This window comes from Salmo trutta, chromosome 11 (genome assembly GCF_901001165.1).
Source record: "Salmo trutta chromosome 11, fSalTru1.1, whole genome shotgun sequence".
NCBI classification, from domain to species: Eukaryota; Metazoa; Chordata; class Actinopteri; order Salmoniformes; family Salmonidae; genus Salmo; species Salmo trutta.
The window spans coordinates 8,894,584-8,913,905 of record NC_042967.1 but is presented as its reverse complement, the minus strand read 5'-3'; the positions used below and the strand labels follow the sequence as shown (position 1 = coordinate 8,913,905).

Genomic DNA, 19,322 nt, shown 5'->3' with positions numbered 1-19,322 from the left:
CCACATCATATTTATGTCAACGATGACGTCATTCTGTAACTAGAGATAGGACTCACGTAGTGGGGATGGGTAAACACTCCATTTTGAAAGTGTGTTTATTATCTGTGTGTGTGTGTGTACGTACCTGAGGGATTGTATATCTGTAATCTGTATCACCTGTCTCTTCCAGGAGGAGGAGGAGCGTCCAGAGGTGCTGACATGGAGGACGGGAAGCCTGATCTGCTACTAGTCAAAGAGGAGACAGCATTGATATGCTGAGTGGACTAAAGATGGGGGAGCAAGGTAAGGCAGAAAAACATCTAGCCTACATACAGTAATAGATCTTCAATGGGAATAGTTAATGTATGTGCCTGGCTATAAATCTTTCTTCATTTCCTGTATTCATAAAATGAAAAAATACAACTTATGTTAAAATACAAAAACACAATGTATGAACTTTATAAGATATTTGACCAAAAAAACTCCATATGTTGAGTTCTCTGCCATGTTTATAAAGTCTATTTTGTAACCTCTTCCTGCAGGTGGTTGGCTGGAGGATAACAGAGGAGACTGGGAGGCCATCTTGGATTCCCAGACCCAGCTAAGGGCCCAGGGGACAATGTCACTGAGCAGGCCGGGACCAGAGGCTACATAATGGGTGCCAGTGGATGGGCCAGCATCCTCAACTCTAGGCTGGGGAACAACACTTAACCATAACCAGAAACAGACAGTGGAACACAAAAAAACATATAGACTTAGTGTCCATGACTATAGACTGGCTGCAACCATGGCAAGGCTTAGATTTGGTCTGCGGGGACCGGGAGTTGTCTGTATGTGGCGGGAGAGAACAGACAGACTTGGCTAGTGATGCTCCATCCTGCTCCTACAGGTGTGATCCATATGGTCAAGTGCTGCAGAGCACGGACTTGAAACTGATCAAACATCTCTGGAGAGACCTGAAAATAGATGTACAGCAATGCTCCCCATCCAACATGATAGCGCTTGAGAGGATCTGCAGAGAAGAATGGGAGAAATTCCCCAAATACAGGTGTGCCAAGCTTGTAGCGTCATCCCCAAGAAGACTCGAGGCTGTAATCACTGCCAAAGGTGCTTTAACAAAGTACTGAGTAAATGGTCAGAATACTTATGTAAATGTGATATAAATTAGCAAAAATGTCTAAAAACCTGTTTTTGTTTTGTCATTATGGGGTATTATGTGTAGATTTAATCAATTTTAGAATAAGGCTGTAATGTAACAAAACGTGGAAAAAGTCAAGGGGTCTGAATACTTACCGAATGCACTGTACACACAAAAAGTAGGTCACATGGAGAGGAGTGGCTTCGATCTGGCCACTACCATAAAGGCCTGATTGGTGGATGTCAGTACATACACCCAAAAAGTAGGTCACATGGGGGAGAGGAGTGGCTTCCATCTGGCCACTACCATAAAGGCCTGATTGGTGGATGTCAGTACATACACCCAAAAAGTAGGTCACATGGGGAAAGGTGTTGTGTTGCTTTGTTTTTTTTAAAACCAGGTTTGCTGTTCACTGGCACTATATGAGATGGAAGCGAGTTCCATGCAATCATGGCTCTGTACAATACTGTGCTTTTCCTTGAATATGTTCTGAACCTGGGGACTGTGAAAAGATCCCTGGTGGCATGTCTGGTGTAAGTTGACTATGCAAGCAATTAGGAATTTCCAACACATTCATGTTTTTGTATAAAAAACAAGAAACGATGCAGTCAGTCTTTCCTCAACTCTTAGACAAGAGAGACTGGCTTGCATATTATTGATATTAGCCCTCTGATTACAAAGAGCAAAACATGCTGCTCTGTTCTGGGCCAGCTGCAGCTTAACTAGGTCCTTCTATGCAGCACTTGATCATATGACTGGACAATAATCAAGACAAGAGGTAATAATTTAGAGCCTGCAGGACTTACTTTGTGGAGTGTGGTGTCAAAAAGCAAAGCATATCTATCATGGACAGACCTCCCCCCATCTTTACAACCATGATGCTGGTGCTTTATAAATGAGGAAATGATTGTGCCTCAATTCAAGTCGTGAAGCTGTGTGTAATCTAATGTTGAACCTTTTCCAAAGTATTCTACAATGTATTTTTATCAAAGCGAGGGTACCAGATTTACAGAAAAGGTCAAGTGTTACCATAGTGAGAAAAGTTATTCTAATTGTCACATGCATCTTTTGTGCAATAAAAGTACTGTACTTCACCTTTATGTATGACCATTTTGTTGAGGTTAAATACAAAATTGACTGTGCTGAATGACATGGTTATTTTTGTATCATTGCAGGGACTGAGTTAGGGATGGGCACTGTTATTCAAATATCCATGGACATTAGTATTTAATTACTTGGGAGAGTATTCATTTGAGAGAAACATATAGGCCTATTTTAACAAAGGCTTTTGTCTCTAATTAAATACAATTATCTATGTGACATTTCTACATAGTCTACAAGGATAGACCATTACATTCAAAATGTTAATACAATTTTATTAAAGTTATGAGTGCGCCCCATAAAAAAGAGGCACCGGTAACCTACACACATTTCACAGGTGTAGCTTTTTCTTATTGTCGTCAATCAAAGCGGCTCTACATTCAGAGGCTCCATGTGTAGCAAGTGAAGTGGGAGATTTATAATAAACGCAAAAGGCAATTGCGGAATTTAATTGTCTAAATGAGAAGGAGTAGGCTACAACGATCAACCAACAAGTAGGCTGTTACATATTAATGGGGTTGTTGTTGCCAATTATTGAGAGCAAAGCTAAATAGCCTCAATTAGCCTTGCTACTTTTGCTAGCTAGCTAGCTACTGTAGCTAAATAGCTTCTTTACAACGATTTAATGCAGTTTAGACAGGCACTACCCAGGGGCGGAAATCCCGGGGGGGACAGGGGGGACACGACCCCCCCATCCTGGGAAAAATATGATTTGTCCCCCCCAATATATCACTGAAACATAACTATGTAATTTAAATAATATTAATTATACGCAATGAAAGCAATTGTGCTGATTATAGACACTTAATAGCGAGTTTTTAAGTTTCAAAAGATTGTGACCCCCCCACCCTTTGCCTCACAATGGTTTGATCCACTGCCAGTTCCTTAGCTTGCTAGGTAACAGAGAGGTCGTATCTACTGTAAGTTAGTGCTTCAAAGTCCCTGTGATAAGGTTAGCGATAAACTGAAATCCAAACTGAACAGAACTACACTCTCTTCTACCATTGTCTTAAATATATTTAATGGTCTCGTTGCAAAAGCTAAATTGTCGCAAGGGAACTTTTATTTATTTATTTTATTTCACCTTTATTTAACCCGGGTAGCAAAGATTATAGCAAACACCACTGAAACTGAATTGGTGCTCGTTAGCTTTGCAAATTCAGCTATTGTTGGAAGCCAGCCAATATGAAACAAACTATTAAAATTACAAAAGGTTGCAGCATATGTTGTGTAAATGGTGAACTCAATACAGCTGTCAACTCTTGTCGTTTTAATCCGTTTCACATTTGCTAGCTACCTTTTAGATCAAAGCCCAAATAAAATGATTGAAGATGATAGAAGCCCATCTCCTACTGTAAATAACCTACACACTGTGTGTGCAGCCAGCCAGCCAGCCAGGTAGAAAAATGGCAGAAAAATAAAAGACGGACATCAGAGTATTTTTCAATACACCAAAACGCATAGTAAGAACCCTAGTAGCCTAATATCTCAAAGACTAGTTGATAAAATGTTCATAAGAAAGAAATGAAATTCTAATGGAAATGTTTCACAATGATGTCATTAGGCAGAGCAGGCAACAGATGGCACATAGACAGCAGAGTTGGGGACAGATATGCAGGGACAGACTGGTAGAGACAGGGAGTCTCAAGTAAGTTTGTTGAGTCTTTGTTTGGCAACATTATGAAAGGTTCTCCATTTTTTTGACTTGTAAAATAGGAACATAATTGGAAAATGCCATGGATACCCCCACTCTCAACTTAAACTGGTGACTGAACTAAGATTTGTTGTTGCTGTTGTGATTAGTTGTGTAGTTTTGGGTACCGGTAGTTAGGAGTACGGCAAACACCTTATTTCTTTGGTTCCTCAATATACATTTACCATATTACAATATAGGCTATGTGTTACAGCACTACTTTTGGTGTCCCCCTCAGGAATTGCTCTTGAGAAAATTTCATGTAATTGTCCCCTCCAAAGTTGATATCAGATTTTCGCCCCTGGCACTACCAGATGGTATAAAAAGTAAGGCAGCAGCAAGTTTGTCTAACTAGCGCGAGTTGGTTTGGTTACTTTCTTGGTCTCCCTCTGTGCCGCATATTGACTGTCACACACACCTGCTCCTCTCGCCCCTCCCCACCCTTCTGCCGAAACAAGCAGAGCACAGCGCACCCATGAGCAAAGTAAAACAAACAAACAAAAAGTTGTATTTTAAACACATGTAGTTCGACTGTTCAGATATCATTTGTATAGTTAAATCATTTCAAATGCAACAAGTGCTCAGCATATGTGAGAACTCCTTCAAGACTGTTGGAAAAGCATTCCAGGTGAAGCTAGTTAAGAGAATGGCAAAAGTGTGCAAAGCTGTCATCAAGGCAAAAGGTGGCTACTTTGAAGAATCTCAAATAAAATATATTTTTATTTGTTTAACAAATATTGATTCCATATTTGTTATTTCATAGTTTTGATGTCTTCACTATTATTCTACAATGAAGAAAATTGTAAAAAATTCAGAAAAACCCTGGAATGAGTAGGTGTGTCCAAACTTGACTGGTACTGTACTTGTGTAAATACCTGTTTTTAGAGAGACAGTAAATCTAGGCTAAAACAAGGACAGTTTAATATTTATCTTACAGGCTCTAGTTTTGTTTCACCTGGACTACTGTTCAGTCGTGTGGTCAGGTGTCACAAAGAGGGACTTAGGAAAAATGCAATAGGCTCAGAACAGGGCAGCACGGCTAGCCATTGGATGTACACAGAGAGCAAACATTAATAATATGCACGTCAATCTCTCCTGGCTCAAAGTGGAGGAGAGATTGACTTCATCACTACTTGTAATTGTGAGAGGTATTGACATGTTGAATGTACTGAGCTGTCTGTTTAAACAACAAGCACACAGCTCAGACACCCATGCATACACCACAAGACATGCCACCAGAGGTCTCTTCACAGTCCCCAATGACTACATGGAACTCTGTTCCACATCAGGTAACTGATGCAAGCAGTAGAATCAGATTTAAAAAATGTACAAAATTAAACACCTTATGGAACAGTGGGAACTGAGAAGTAACACAAACATAGGCACAGACATATGCATACACACACGATAACATTGCATTGTACACGTGGATTTTGTGCTGTAGATATGTGGTAGTGGAGTAGGGGCCTGAGGGCACACACTTAGTGTGTTGTGAAATCTGTTATGAATGTATTGTAATGTTTTTTTATTTGTATAATTGCCTTAATTTTGCCAGACCCCAGGAAGAGTAGCTGCTGCCAATGGGGATCTCAGCTTGAAAAGATAATGATCATAGGAGATGTGATGTAATAAGCAGTACCGTATTTAAAAGAATAGAGCGCATACTTTTTCAATTTAACCACACCCTTTGGGCTATGACGCTAACCAATAAGATCATTTCTCTTCAGTGTAAACGGAAGTGACCAGTGACTAAGAACAGTTTCCACGTTAGCGTTTTATATTGTTGTTATTTAGACATTTATTATTACCCTGGAACTCAAAATATGACTCATTTAACTGCACAACATCATATACTTACTCCAGGTGGTGTTTAATTCGCGTTGGAGACAGAACTTAGTTGATAGATGTTATCTGGTTAACGTTTGCTAACAATGGCTAACTGTAACAGTAACGTTATGGTTTTTCACACTCAAATAGCCTCCATCATGGAGGTGTTAGCGAATTCAGCCGTGGCAGATATCTGTAAACTCGTAGACGACGACTATGCAGTGTTTCGTTTGGAAATAACTCAAAGCCAGAAAGAAAATAGGACATTGCGGAGGAAACTACAGCTACTGGAACTGAAGGTGGCACGGGAGCGCGCAGAGAGGACAACGCGAGAGCGCGTCCTCGCCAGTCCGAATAGTGTCAAGGTCCTCGACCGATACAGAGGAATGGCAAGAGGTACATTTAGCAGATGGCCAAGGCTGCGGAGCCCTGTTACAATATGCGCATGTGTTGAGATGTGTTACCCAGATAATGGTCTTGGTCAGTTTTTAGGTTAGTAGTATGCAATACTTCCCCTGAATACTTAGTTAGGTAGCTAGTTATCGTGCAATTTTTATTTTACCAGGCAGGTCAATTAAGACACAATATAAAATTCTAACCAGATTCTTGATTTACTGAATTTCCTATTGTCACACTCAATTAAAATGTGATGCATGGAACATAATAAATAAATAGTATATCAACAAGTAATGAGTAGTGTTACCTTACATCCAAGGCCGATCCTATTTGCACGTTCCCAACATCAGTTAATTCATTCACCTCTGCCTCTGTCCATATGTATTACTTGTGTATAGAAATATACACAAGTAATACATAGTATACTTGTGTACTATGTATACACAAGTTATACACAAGTGGCTCAGTTGGTAGAGCATGGTGTTTGCAACGCCAGCATGGTGTGTGCAACGCCAGGGTTGTGGGTTCGATTCCCACGGGGGCCAGTACAACATTATTATAATTTTTTTTTCAATGCATGAAATGAAATGTATGCATTCACTACTGTAAGTCGCTCTGGATAAGAGCGTCTGCTAAATGACTAAAATGTAAATGTAATTACCGAACTGGCAACTGCCCGAGGGGCCCCCAACCCCCCCAAAAAATATTTTAAGATTGATGGCCTGTCATGACAAATACTGTCCACTTACCAAAATGTGGCCATCTCTGCGCCACAATAGGATTCAATTAGTTGTTAGCGTCCGTTGCTATATCAATGGTGTGACGAACTAAAGCGTCCAATTTTGGAGATCATTACAACCAAAACCGGTATGTAAACAAAGCTGATTTCCCGTGACAATTTTGCTGCTAAAACGAGTTTCTACGATTCAAAATAGCAACAACAAAAAAACGTGGAAACTGCACATTAGCTTTCAGATCACAAAGTGAGCTCCTATGCAGCTATTATCAATTCGTTCATGTGCAATTCAGTTCATACACTGGCTCATCTGGCTGGCATGTTTTTATTTTGAGCTTCCCTCCCCTTGTCTTGTTTTACACGAAAGTATGCTTTCATTAGTCATATTATTATTTATTTTTACCTGTCTCCCTTCCTCCACCACATGTCATAGCTCAGTACTACGGTAGTGCACTTGTGGTTGAATATAATACAGGACATAACAAACAGTTGAATAATGTTGAACTCACAAATACCATAAAGGGATTTACAACAATTAATTAACCTAATTGATGAATTAAATGAACAACTTGTGAAAACCAACCTGTCAGTAATTAAGATTGTAAAAGGTTTCTATTTTTGTGGAACAGATGTGTCGTGAACTTGTTTATTTAATTTAATAGACCCACGTGGCAGTTATAGACTGAAATATATGGGTATATAGGCTAACATCAAAACATAAACAATAAAACACCATTTAGTTGAGAAAACAAAAGTATGAATGAGAAGTAAAGTACATCATATGAGAAGAGGGAGATCTTCAGAGTTCGCAGAAATAGGGTATGGGTGATTTTTTGTTGTTGTTGTTGCTATCGCTCTGTGGGTACTACGGGTGGTTCTGCCCGTCACTTGCCCTCGACAGGCAGCCAGTGTCCAAAGGGAAACTTGAAGAACGAGATGGAAAAATCCAGGCACAGCTGCTCTCTTTACTCTTGGAGTGTTTGCAGTGCTAGTGTATGTAGCGCATCTGTGTATCTCACTGTGCCCAGGATGAAATGGCAAGCACAAGTTCTTTGCAGATTAGATTAACCAACATGACAATAGCAGTAGCTGTAGATATTGTAATGAAAAGTGGGATCTTGGAGGGTGGTTCACACTACTGTTTGTGGTCACGTCATATCACTGAGTCTGCGTTTAAGTATATGCATTATGTACATAAACACATGCATTCACTCACTCATTTATCAGGAGATGACTGCATTACTCTTGATGTTGCATGTTACTAAATGTAACCTGGACTTAAATTGAATCAACATAAGAGCATAAATGTAAATGTGTAGAAAAAAGAGGGAAGGGAAGCGCTGCTGGGATACTGTAGTATATAGATATGGAAACGACAGTCTTGTTTTACTCCTCTAAAAAGGTCAATACTTTTTGAGAAGTAGCCATTATTTACTATTTTACATCTGGGGTTGCTGTACATAACTGTAACCCATTGTATAAGAGATTCACCGAAATAAAGTCATTGAGGCATTTATGTATAAATTCTAGTCGTGCTTTATCAAACGCTTTTCAAAATCTGCTATGAAGACCAGGCCTGATATCTTTGATGTTTCATAATGTTCAATTGTTTCAAGTAATTGTCGTATTTTATCTCCAATACATCGTCCATGTAAAAAAAACATGTCTGATCAGGATGAGCAATATCTGGTAAAAGATTTTTTATTCTATGTGCAATGCATTTTGGCAGGATTTTTGCATCACAACATTGAAGTGTAAGAGGCCTCCAGTTTTTTAAATGGACTGGATCTTTGTACTTATCACCTGGGTCCTGTTTTAGTAGTAATAAAATCAGACCTTGTTGAGTACCTGAAAGTCTACCATTTTTATAGGATTAATTAAAACATGGTAATAATGGATCTTTGAGTACATCAAAAAGTTCTGATGTACCTCTACTGGTATACCATCATGCCCTGGTGTTTTTCCAGATTGAAAATATTCAATTGCCTTTAACAGTTCCTCTTTTGTACATTGGCCTTCACACAGGTCTTTCTGTAATTTGTTAATTTTACATTATTATTAGGAAAGAAATCCTTACAGTTAACATCATTCAATGGAAATGGAGGAGACTGAAAATAAAACATATGCTTAAAATATTTTGCTTCCTCTTTCAAAATATAATTTGGTGAATCATGGATGACTCCATCATTTGTAATGAGTTTCTGTAAATTCTTTTTTGTAGAATTTCTATGTTGAAGATTCAATAAAACATTTGTGCATTTTTCACAATTTTCCATCCAATTCACTTTATTTTTATAATACATTACTCTTGATTGTTGTTGAATAAGTGTCACGAGAATTTTCAATCCCAATGATTATAACTAACAATTATTTAAGCTTTGACCAATCCCCGAAGTTTGTAAGACCCTGGGTTGAATAATAATTAGGCAAAGACTCAGCTTCTGCAAAAGGTCCGTACGGTTTATTCAGAGAACATTCTAAAGTCAAAAATACAAAGACATGTCATTTAATAACTTCCACCCCCACCTACTTCCCCGCACATACACACACACAAACAGTAGGTGGGCTGTATCTCTCCCCACAGTCCACATTCCTCGTATATCACTACCAAGCTGGCAGTTCCATGCCGATCCCTCCCTCGCGAGATTAGAGGGACCTTGACAGTGTCTCTTTCCTGTCGTAAGTATTTCTAAGTTCCAACCAGGTCAGGTCATGTATAGTTTAATTGTCCTCTGTGTTTTCTTAGTCACACACACATTTCTCTCCCTTACTTGTCGCGACCAAACCTTATTGGACTTAAGTTTATCACTCTAATTCATTTTACTTTACATAGTCTAATAATTACGTTAGTCTAATTATTCATAATACATGTTACATAATCTAATAATTACGTTTCAGGGTGGAATTCTGTAGACATTACCTTAAACATAGAAATTCCATTATCAATAAGTAACTCCAATTCTTTTTGTTTATCCTCTAAACTATTTTGTACCTCTATAATACAGTTTCCATTACCATCTACCTGCGCTGTTATTTCCACTATTTCCTTTATTAGTCTAATCTCTTTTGAGCTAAACTGATTTTGATTTGTATTGTATTGAATGGCCTCTAAAAGTACATTTAAAAGTGACCCATACAGAAAAAAGTCAATTATGAATTATTTTGTCTTACTTAATTAAGAAACAATTGTCATCCAATAGGCTTTGATTACATTTCCAATGTCCCCGTCCACGTGGAAATTCTGTAAGAGTTGTATGGAGGCCAATTTAGATGGTGGTCCGATCGCATTCTGTCTCCTATTTATACTTTTTTAAACTTTTGATGCCAGCAAGAATGAGACCAGGAAGTAATCCAGACGGCTAGCTTGATTAAGCCTCCTCTGTGTATATCTCACTAGGTCAGGGTTTTTCAGCCTCCATTTGTCCACTAGTTCTAATTTTGCCATGATATTTGTGATCTCCTTAAGTGCTTGAGGGGGATAGTTTGTAGTGTGATTTCCTTTACGATCCATTGAGGTACTTAAAACCGTATAATAATAGATTAATTCGTTGCTTGTGAGCTCAATAGATTCTTATATATATTTTCGATGAACTGTGGATCATCATAATTTGGCCCATAAAGATGAACTAGCCAGATCTGTTTTTGGTCCAATGCCATATTTTAAATAATCCATCTTCCTTGAGGATCTGTTTGCACAGTGTGAACAATGGGATTATGTTTTTTATTAATAAGTATAATCACCCGTTTTGAGATTCTTTGCCCATGACAAAAATATTTATATTTGTCGAGTGAGTTTCCTGTAAACAATAGATATTATATTCTTTCTCTTTTAGCCAGGTAGAAATGTATCTACTTTTTTTATGATCCGCTAAGCCATTACAATTGTAACTGGCTATACTTATTTCTCCACTTACCATAATGATACCCACGTTTCAATTATACTTACCACAACCAATGTTTGTAAACTTACCATTAAAAAGCACCATGATGATTAAGTGTCCATATAGCTGTACCATCATATTTGCACTCTTAAGCATACTGTAGATGCAACTTTGTAAACCTCCAATTGTCCTCATATTCCACCCACTAAAACCTCCCCCATATCTAGGCCCAAGACCATTAGACCATCTCCCTGACTCATGACGGACCTTTGCATCCTGAGGCAAATCCTTGGCCTCCAATTGGCGTAGGCCAGAGGGAAATATGGGCAGTCCCATGAAAACAATTCAATACTGCCACCCTTCACTAACACATTCAAAACCCCGTAGGTCTATTGCATATCTATGAGGGTGCTTTTTAATTAAGAGAACTAAACAAATAACATGGAAAACAGTCATAAGAAATAAATAAATAACAATAATAGATCATATTAATAGAAATAATAACAGCGCAATATTATAAATGTATGCACATATTTAGAAAGTCCTAGCAACGCTATAAGCATGTCAGCCCCGCCTGCTCAGTTCATTGGATCCAAATGTTTGATATACAGTATCAGTCAAAAGCTTGGACACACCTACTCATTCCAGGGTTTTACTTGATTTTTTACTATTTTCTACATTGTAGAATAATAGTGAAGACATCAAAACTATGAAATAACACATGGAAACATGTAGTAACCAAAAAGGTGTTAAACAAATCCAAATATATATTTTTGATTCTTCAAAGTAGCCACCCTTTGCCTTGATGACAGCTTTGCACACTCTTGGCATTCTCTCAACCAGCTTCACCTGGAATGCTTTTCCAACAGTCTTGAAGGTGTTCCCACATATTCTGAGCACTTGTTGGTTGCTTTTCTTTCACTCTGCGGTCCAACTCATCCCAAACCATCTCAATTGGGTAGAAGTCGGGTGATTGTAGAAGCCAGGTCCATCTGATGCAGCACTCCATCACTCTCCTTCTTGGTCAAATAGCCCTTACACAGCCTGGAGGTGTGTTGGGTCACTGTCCTGTTGAAAAACAAATGATAATCCCACTAAGCGCAGACCAGATTTCGATGGCGTATCGCTGCAGAATGTTGTGGTAGCCATGCTGGTTAAGTGGTGGATTTGGCGTCGAAATTAGCAGAAAACAATCCCATACCTACTGTAAAATATGGTGGTGGATCTTTGATGTTATGGGCCTATTTTGCTTCCACTGGTCCTGGGGCTCTTGTTAATATCAACGGCATCATGACCCAGTACCAGGATTTTAGTCCAAAACCCGGTTGCCTCTGCCAGGAAGCCGAAACTTGGCGGGAAGTGGATAATCCAGCACACATCAAAATCCACAAATAAATGGTTAGTTGGCCACAAAATCAAAATTTTGCAATGGCCATCTCAGTCTCTAGATTTGAAACCCGTTGAAAACCTTTGGTTTGAATTGAAGTTGGCAGTCCATAGCGCAAATGAAGGATATCAAGGATCTGGAAGGATTCTGTATGTAGAAATGGTGTAAGATTCCTCCCAATGTGTTCTCCAACTCATAAAGCATTTTAGAAAAAGTATCTGTGCCATTAAGGTATTGAAAGGATTTAAAAACGGGTGTAAAACAAAATATTGTTCTCTGAGCAATTGTATTAGTATAAAATAATATAATTTCCCCTTTTTTTTTGCATACAATGTAGCTCAGTATTTGAATGATTTATTTTGCTCATCTTTATCAAGGGTGTCAATAATTTCAAAGCCCACTGTAGGTGCCCCAGGTCCCCAGATGTGGTAGTCCAGCCCTGCTTACATCCTTGACAATTGTAGACTGTGTCAATAGTGTACAATATAGCGTTGAGCATTGACAGTGGTACTTAACTTAAGCACCCTCTTTCCCCCAATCACTCTCTTAGATGGAGGACATCTCACTGGAGGCCACAAGAGCTTTGTGAAGCCAGCAGAACACAACTTGTGGAGAGATGACCAACCCATAGCTATAGATGAGGGGAGTGGAACCTCAAACCAGCATGTTATCGTGATAGAGGTTAGTATCATAGTGTAACATAAAAATTACAGTACATTAAATGTGGCCCGTTTATTTCAGAAAGGCTTCCCTCAGCTATTCACTTGCTTACATGTACATCCTTATTTATCTGCCATAGGGGAGCCTGTGAGACTTTGTTATCCAATTCAACTCATGTACCGATAATAACCCCCTCTCTTCTTGTGTCAGTCTGCAGATGCAGAGGCTGCAGGTCCTGGAGGATCGTCTCTGGTCAAGCAGAAGAGGACTGAAGGAGAGGAGGACCCACGACACTGCAGAGACATCCAAACTGGAGCAGCGACGGGAGTGGCGCCCCCTGTAGCCACGGAGGACATTGCCACAGCACCGCAGCCCAGGACCCAACGCTGCATCACGGAGGTCAGTGGAACGCCGAACGCCGTCCTCAAGTCAGAGACAGACACAAAGACTTTAACTGTAACACGTAGGCTCTTACACACAGGATCTGACCCAGAGAGACTAGAGCTGGAGCATCTGCGCTGTCCACCTGCTCCCAGCTCAGAGTATTTACTTTACGGTAACCCGAGCCCTAGGATGGTTCATTCCCATCGGGACTCAGGTGACGGGTTAGAGACTGGCAATGATCCGTTTTGTTCTTACGCTACAGAGATGGACCCTGGCAACATGCCCTTGGGTTAAGAGACACAGACTGATCTGTCTAGAGTGGATGGGATCCGGTATAGTAGTAGTGCATATTCTGAAGGGTTCCTAGATAAGAAAGGGGAGGGTCTGGTCGTAAATGAGGTTACTGTGAAAGTGGAGGACGACACTCCTCTGATATGGAATATAGACGAGACTCACTTAGGAGAAGGACACTCACAGGGCAGAGATTTCTTAGTTTACAGGGACAGTTTAGAGAAAAATGTAAATGTTGCCACCCAGTCCCATTTACACAGGCTCAGGGATCGGGACCCGTTGTCCATGTCGATGGAGACTTCCAATTCACACAGCCGTGTCCTTTTCGATCAGTTTTGAACTCAAAGGACCAAAGGGCCAAGGCTCGAGGAGGGGGAGCAACATCAGGTGATAGTAAAGAAAAATGGTTCTTCTGCATGTTCTGTAACAAAGGCTTCAGCTGCCCCCAGAAGGTGGAGGTCCACCAGAGAGTTCACACAGGGGTGAAATCCTTCAGCTGTACCCAGTGTCACATGCACTTCGCCCAGACTGGTGACCTGAAGAGGCACCAGAGGGTCCATACAGGGGTGAAACCATTCAGCTGTACCCAGTGTCACATGCGCTTCGCCCAGACTGGTGACCTGAAGAGGCACCAGAGGGTCCACACAGGAGAGAAGCCCTACAGCTGCCCCCAGTGTGAGAAGAGATTCTCCCACCAACACCATCTGAAGATGCACCTGAATGTCCACACGGGAGAGAGGCCATTCAGAGAGAAACTACCTCAGGATACACCAGCAGAAAAAACACTCCACTATAACATAGAAAGTAACCATTCCACTCGATAGCTTCTGACTTTTACATCAAACCCTGCATTAGACAATGATACATTTTCAATGTTGTCAGCAGAAAAGATCCACAAATGCATTTTGAATAACGAGAGTAACAGATTTCAGTGTAGAATATTCCTGGGTAAAATATTGCATCCAAACATTGAACACTAAAAAGTCTGTTACATATTGTGTTTGTACTGTGTAGGCAAGGGATTCTCAACTGGGTGGTCGCACAAATATCTAGTGGTAAAGCGAATCCTGGAGAGAGTACCGAGTGCGACGTGGAACCACTGCTTCCTACACAGGGAGGCATTGGTGCCTGAACTCCACGCCACTCTCCAGGATGTGCTCATGTGTGTCAACAATATCAAAAATAAAAGGTGTTTCCAGGCCTTCTGTAGGGATATGGGGAGCGAGCAACAGCAGGTGCTTTATCATGCAGAGGTCCGCTGGCTTCCAGTGGTAAAGTGTTGGGTCGCTTTTATGAGCTTCAAGCCGAGATTGCTGCGTCTCTTTAGGAAAACAAGTCATCTCTGCACAAACATCGATTGTAAGGAATGGAGAGAACAAGAGAGAGAACAAGAGATAAGACGACTAGTTACGGTACCCCTTTCGGGAGGAGATGGGAAGTGTCACGTTTCCAAGCAACAAAGAGGATCAGCTGGTGGACTGTCATTTGACTGCGGACTGAGCATGGGCATCCCGGAAATGACACTGCCACAGTTCTGGTGCAGCTTAATGGGAGAGTATCCTGCTCTCGCCTGTCATGCAGTCAGAATCACGCTACCGTTCAGCACTACCTATCTGTGTGAAAGTGGCTTCTCTGCTATGGCCAAGCTGAAAACTAAAAGCAGAAACTGGCAATTTTTTAAACATTTTTTAAAAACATTTATCCTTTATTTAACTAGGCAAGTCAGTTAAGAACAAATTCTTATTTACAATGATGGCCTACCCCGGACGACGCTGGGCCAATTGTGTGCCGCCCTATGGGACTCTCAATCACAGCCTGGACAGCCAGCATGACCTCCAAGTTGCCCTGTCAACCATTACCCCGAACGTCAATAAACTTATCAAACTGAAGAAACACCTCCAGCTTTCCCACACACCCGCGCACGCAGACACACAATAAATAAACAGGTTAATGAGTTATTGTTCACTAGGTTAATTATTGTTGTTAATTAATTCTGACATTCATATTACATGTTATTGAACTGGTTAAAAACGTATACCTTTAAACAAACTTTAAGGTTGTGAAACTATTCACATGGTAATTGATGATTAAGAATTCCTAATGATTGCTGTTTTTTCTATTTTAAAAACTGGTATGTGTTACTGTTCATTAACATTATTGGACTGGTTTTGATGTCATGTTCTGAGTCGGATAATGTATTACACCACACTCCTGAACTGGTCTCTTAATTAAAATGGCTTATTCTCTTGAATTTACAATAAATATTTTCTCAGTTAATATGGCTGTGTAATTACTTTCTTTAATACCATAGTAGTAGCCCGTTGAGACAGTCTATTTTGCAAGTGAAAAGCCTGCCCAAGAAGGCAGCTGCAATACAACATTACAGAATGTAATTATCAACAGTCCATAATATTGGGTCGAGACTCAATTGTCATTGTAAAATTTTGGCCCACAGGCAAAACCTGTTGAGAACCACTGGTGTAGGCTATAATTAAATAGGCATTTGTGAACATCATACTTTCATTCCACTACAGGTTTTTTTCTGTAGAGACACTTTTAATGAGAAAATGTATGCAGTTTATCAAGTTTATTCCGATTTTTAGTTGAGACATGTATGTGTGGTTTTCATATGGTGTATTTAAAACTTGTTCACGTTTAATAAACACAAAATTTGACTTTTCATTTTAAGACTTTCATTGTGACTCTCTTTAATACACCTCACATCTGATCTCACCCTATTCTGCAAACACCCAACAGCGCTTTATAACCAATATACACTAAATATAAATAAATATACCCCCACACTAACAAACACCTACTGTACACAAAATATTTGTTCACAAAAGTAGTGCACTGGGCCTTTAATAGTCCTGTATTAGTGGAAGGATTTGATATTTGTCCAGGAAACCCACCCCCCCGATGGCGAAAACAATTGCAGCACCCTCCCCCTCCCCCAGGTTTGACTGATGATGACTTTTGTACATATTTTTACCCACAACATCATATTTATGTCCACCATAATGGGTTTAACAACAATTAAGTAATCCTGTAACTACAGTGTAGGACTCAGTCATCTGTATCATCTGTCTCTTCCAGGAGGAGGAGGCTCCAGAGGTGCTGCTGGTCAAGGAGGAGGGGTGTGAGGAGGGTCTGGGGAACTCTGAGGGGAACATGGTCATGGAGGACAACCAGACTTTACCTCCTCTTGAACCCACAGAGGAACTAGCTGAGCAGCACAGGACCACACACAGTCTCACTGAGGTGAGCCCACTGAACTACTGTCTGAATGGTATTATGGGGGTGCCACAGGGTTCAGTTCTCGGGCCGACTCTTTTCTCTGTATTTATCAATGATATCGCTCTTACTGCTGGTGATTCTCTGAATCAGCCCAATATACTACCCACCACTGCGACCTGTATGCTCTCGTTGGCTGGCCCTCGCTTAATATTCGTCGCCAAACCCACTGGCTCCAGGTCATCTAGAAGTCTTTGCTAGGTAAAGCCCCGCCTTATCTCAGCTCACTGGTCACCATAGCAACACACACCCGTAGCACACGCTCCAGCAGGTATATTTCACTGGTCATCCCCAAAGCCAATTCCTCCTTTGGCCGCCTTTCCTTCCACTTCTCTGCTGCCAATGACTGGAGCGAATTGCAAAAATCGCTGGAGACTTATTTCTCCCTCACTAACTTTAAGCATCAGCTGTCAGAGGAGCTTACCAATCACTGCACCTGTACACAGCCCATCTGTAAATAGCCCACCCAATTACCTCATTCCCCAAATTGTTATTTATTTTTGCTCTTTTTGCACCCCAGTATCTCTACTTGCACATCATCATCTGCACATCTATCACTCCAGTGTTATTGCTAAATTGTAATTATTTTGCCACTATGGCCTATTTATTGCCTTACCTACCTAATCTTACTACATTTGCACACCCTGTATAAACATTTTTCTATTTAGTTTTTTATCTATTGTGTTATTGACTGTATGTTTGTTTATTCCATGTGTAACTCTGTGTTGTTGTTTTTGTTGCACTGCTTTGCTTTATCTTGGTCAGGTCGCAGTTGTAAATGAGAACTTGTTCTCAACTGGCCTATCTGGTTATATAAAGGTGAAATAAAAAAAGAATTAGCTCAGGTCCCATATCAAAAAGCCTCTCAGATTAGGAGTGCTGATCTAGGATCAGTTTTGCCTTTTAGATCATAATGAATAAGATTATATGGAAAGATCCTAGATCAGTACTCCTATTCTGAGGCTCTTTGTGGATCTGAGCCAGGTCTTGATTGATTTAGTCAAAAAGGGCGACTGCACTTCCTGATTTGGCCTTGTTTTTCATCAATGTGCAATGCTAGAGGCCATGACTGAAGCCAACGAGAGTTGTCTTCGGGGTGTGTTTTGATCAGTGGAGGCTCTTCAGAGGGGGAAGGGAGAGGACCTTCCTCAGTGAATTTCATAAAAATACAAACATTGAAACAATAAAAAGTTCTCCTTTTTTAGATAACTATACTAAATATATTCACATATCACCAAATAATTGATTAAAACACAGTGTTTTGCAATGAAGGTCTACAGTAGCCTCAACAGCACTCGCTTGGGTAGCACCATGGCGTAGCCGGAGGACAGCCAGTTTCCGTCCTCCTCTGAACAGTTATTATTATTATTATTTTTATTATTTTTGACTTTTAACCCTTTTTCTCCCCAATTTCATGGGATCCAATTGGTAGTTACAGTTTTGTCTCATCGCTGCAACTCCCTTACGGACTCGGGAGAGGCGTCCTCCAAAAACACAACCCAACCAAGCAGCACTGCTTCTTGACATAATGCCCGATTAACCCGGAAGCCAGCAACACCAATGTGTCAGAGGAAACACCGTACACCTGGTGACCATGTCAGCGTGCATGCGCCCCGCCCGCCACAGTAGTCGCTAGAGCGCGATGGGACAAGGACATCCCTGCCGGCCAAACCCTCCCCTAACCCAGACGATGCTGGGCCAATTGTGCGCCACCCAATGCGTCTCGAGGTTGCGGCCGGCTGTGACAGAGGCTGGACTCGAACTGGAGCATGGGCTCAAACTGCAATGCAGTGCCTTAGACCACTGTGCCACTCGGGAGGCCCCTCTGAACAATTTTGAACAAATTAATTTCTTAAAAAATGAGGGAGAAGTAAGACAGAGAGAGCTAGTTATATTTAGTTGTATTTTTTTCACTTTCACTTATCTAGCTAGCTAGCGAATGCAGCTAGCTAGCTAGTTTAGCTTACTCAAACACCCGGCTCAAACAGCGAGGGATACTATGTTAGCTAGCTGGCTATGGTTATCACTGGAACTCTTCTGAGTCAAGGTAAGCTTTTGGTTTTATTAATTTATTGCTACCGGGGCCCGCCGGTGTAACTGCTAAACTGCTTGCTGTATACTGTAACGTTTGTAGCTGGTTGATTAACGCATAAGTTGTAGTAGCTAGCTATGTTGACTATGACGTTAGGTGACAACTATGTAGGCTGTGTGTAGCGGTTAGCAGTTATGGAATGAAGGTTTGATTTGGAGAAAAAATGTTTTCGTCTTGTCACATACAGCTGTTGTGTTGTGCACTGAAGTCCACAAGCAAAGGGAAAAGTTGCAAGGACAAGAGCGCATAGATGCGAGTAGGAATTATACACTGAGCAAATTATCATGCTTTTTGTATGTAGCTGCTATGAAAGGGAACTGTGTTTGCGGTGATCAGGGGTGTATTCCTTCCGCCGATTCTGTTGGAAAAACATTTCTTAAACTGAAGCAAACGGAACGAAACGGGGATAACCATACCTTAATTTGTCCAATAGAAACTCTCATTTGCAACTGTAGGACTAATG

The 19,322-nt window shown here is 40.6% G+C and overlaps 2 protein-coding genes and 1 long non-coding RNA gene across 5 annotated transcripts in view; all 3 read left to right on the top strand.

The window, feature by feature from the left end:
* The first annotated feature begins 113 nt into the window (after positions 1–113).
* LOC115201971 (uncharacterized) lies at positions 114–725 on the top strand. Its single transcript, XR_003879872.1, has 2 exons — positions 114–282; positions 522–725. It is a non-coding gene; the product is annotated as an uncharacterized LOC115201971 (long non-coding RNA).
* Positions 726–5,629: 4,904 nt separating this feature from the next.
* Positions 5,630–19,322, top strand: part of LOC115201833 (uncharacterized) — a 43,805-nt gene continuing 30,112 nt past the window's right edge. For all 3 annotated transcript variants that reach the window (XM_029765685.1, XM_029765684.1, XM_029765683.1), the window contains exons 1-4: positions 5,630–6,134; positions 12,689–12,819; positions 13,009–13,197; positions 16,570–16,734. In XM_029765685.1, the coding sequence (XP_029621545.1) occupies positions 5,843–6,134; positions 12,689–12,819; positions 13,009–13,197; positions 16,570–16,734 (777 nt within the window). In that variant the 5' untranslated portion in view covers positions 5,630–5,842. The remainder of the gene's footprint in view (positions 6,135–12,688; positions 12,820–13,008; positions 13,198–16,569; positions 16,735–19,322) is intronic.
* Positions 13,192–14,852, top strand: LOC115201932 (gastrula zinc finger protein XlCGF49.1-like). Its single transcript, XM_029765827.1, has one exon. It carries the CDS (start codon positions 13,617–13,619, stop codon positions 14,295–14,297), a length of 681 nt encoding a protein of 226 aa, XP_029621687.1. The 5' UTR covers positions 13,192–13,616; the 3' UTR covers positions 14,298–14,852.

Bases quoted from the DNA above. Each gene is read 5' to 3' on its own strand.
- LOC115201932 (XM_029765827.1), top strand. From the start codon at position 13,617: ATGGAATATAGACGAGACTCACTTAGGAGAAGGACACTCACAGGGCAG.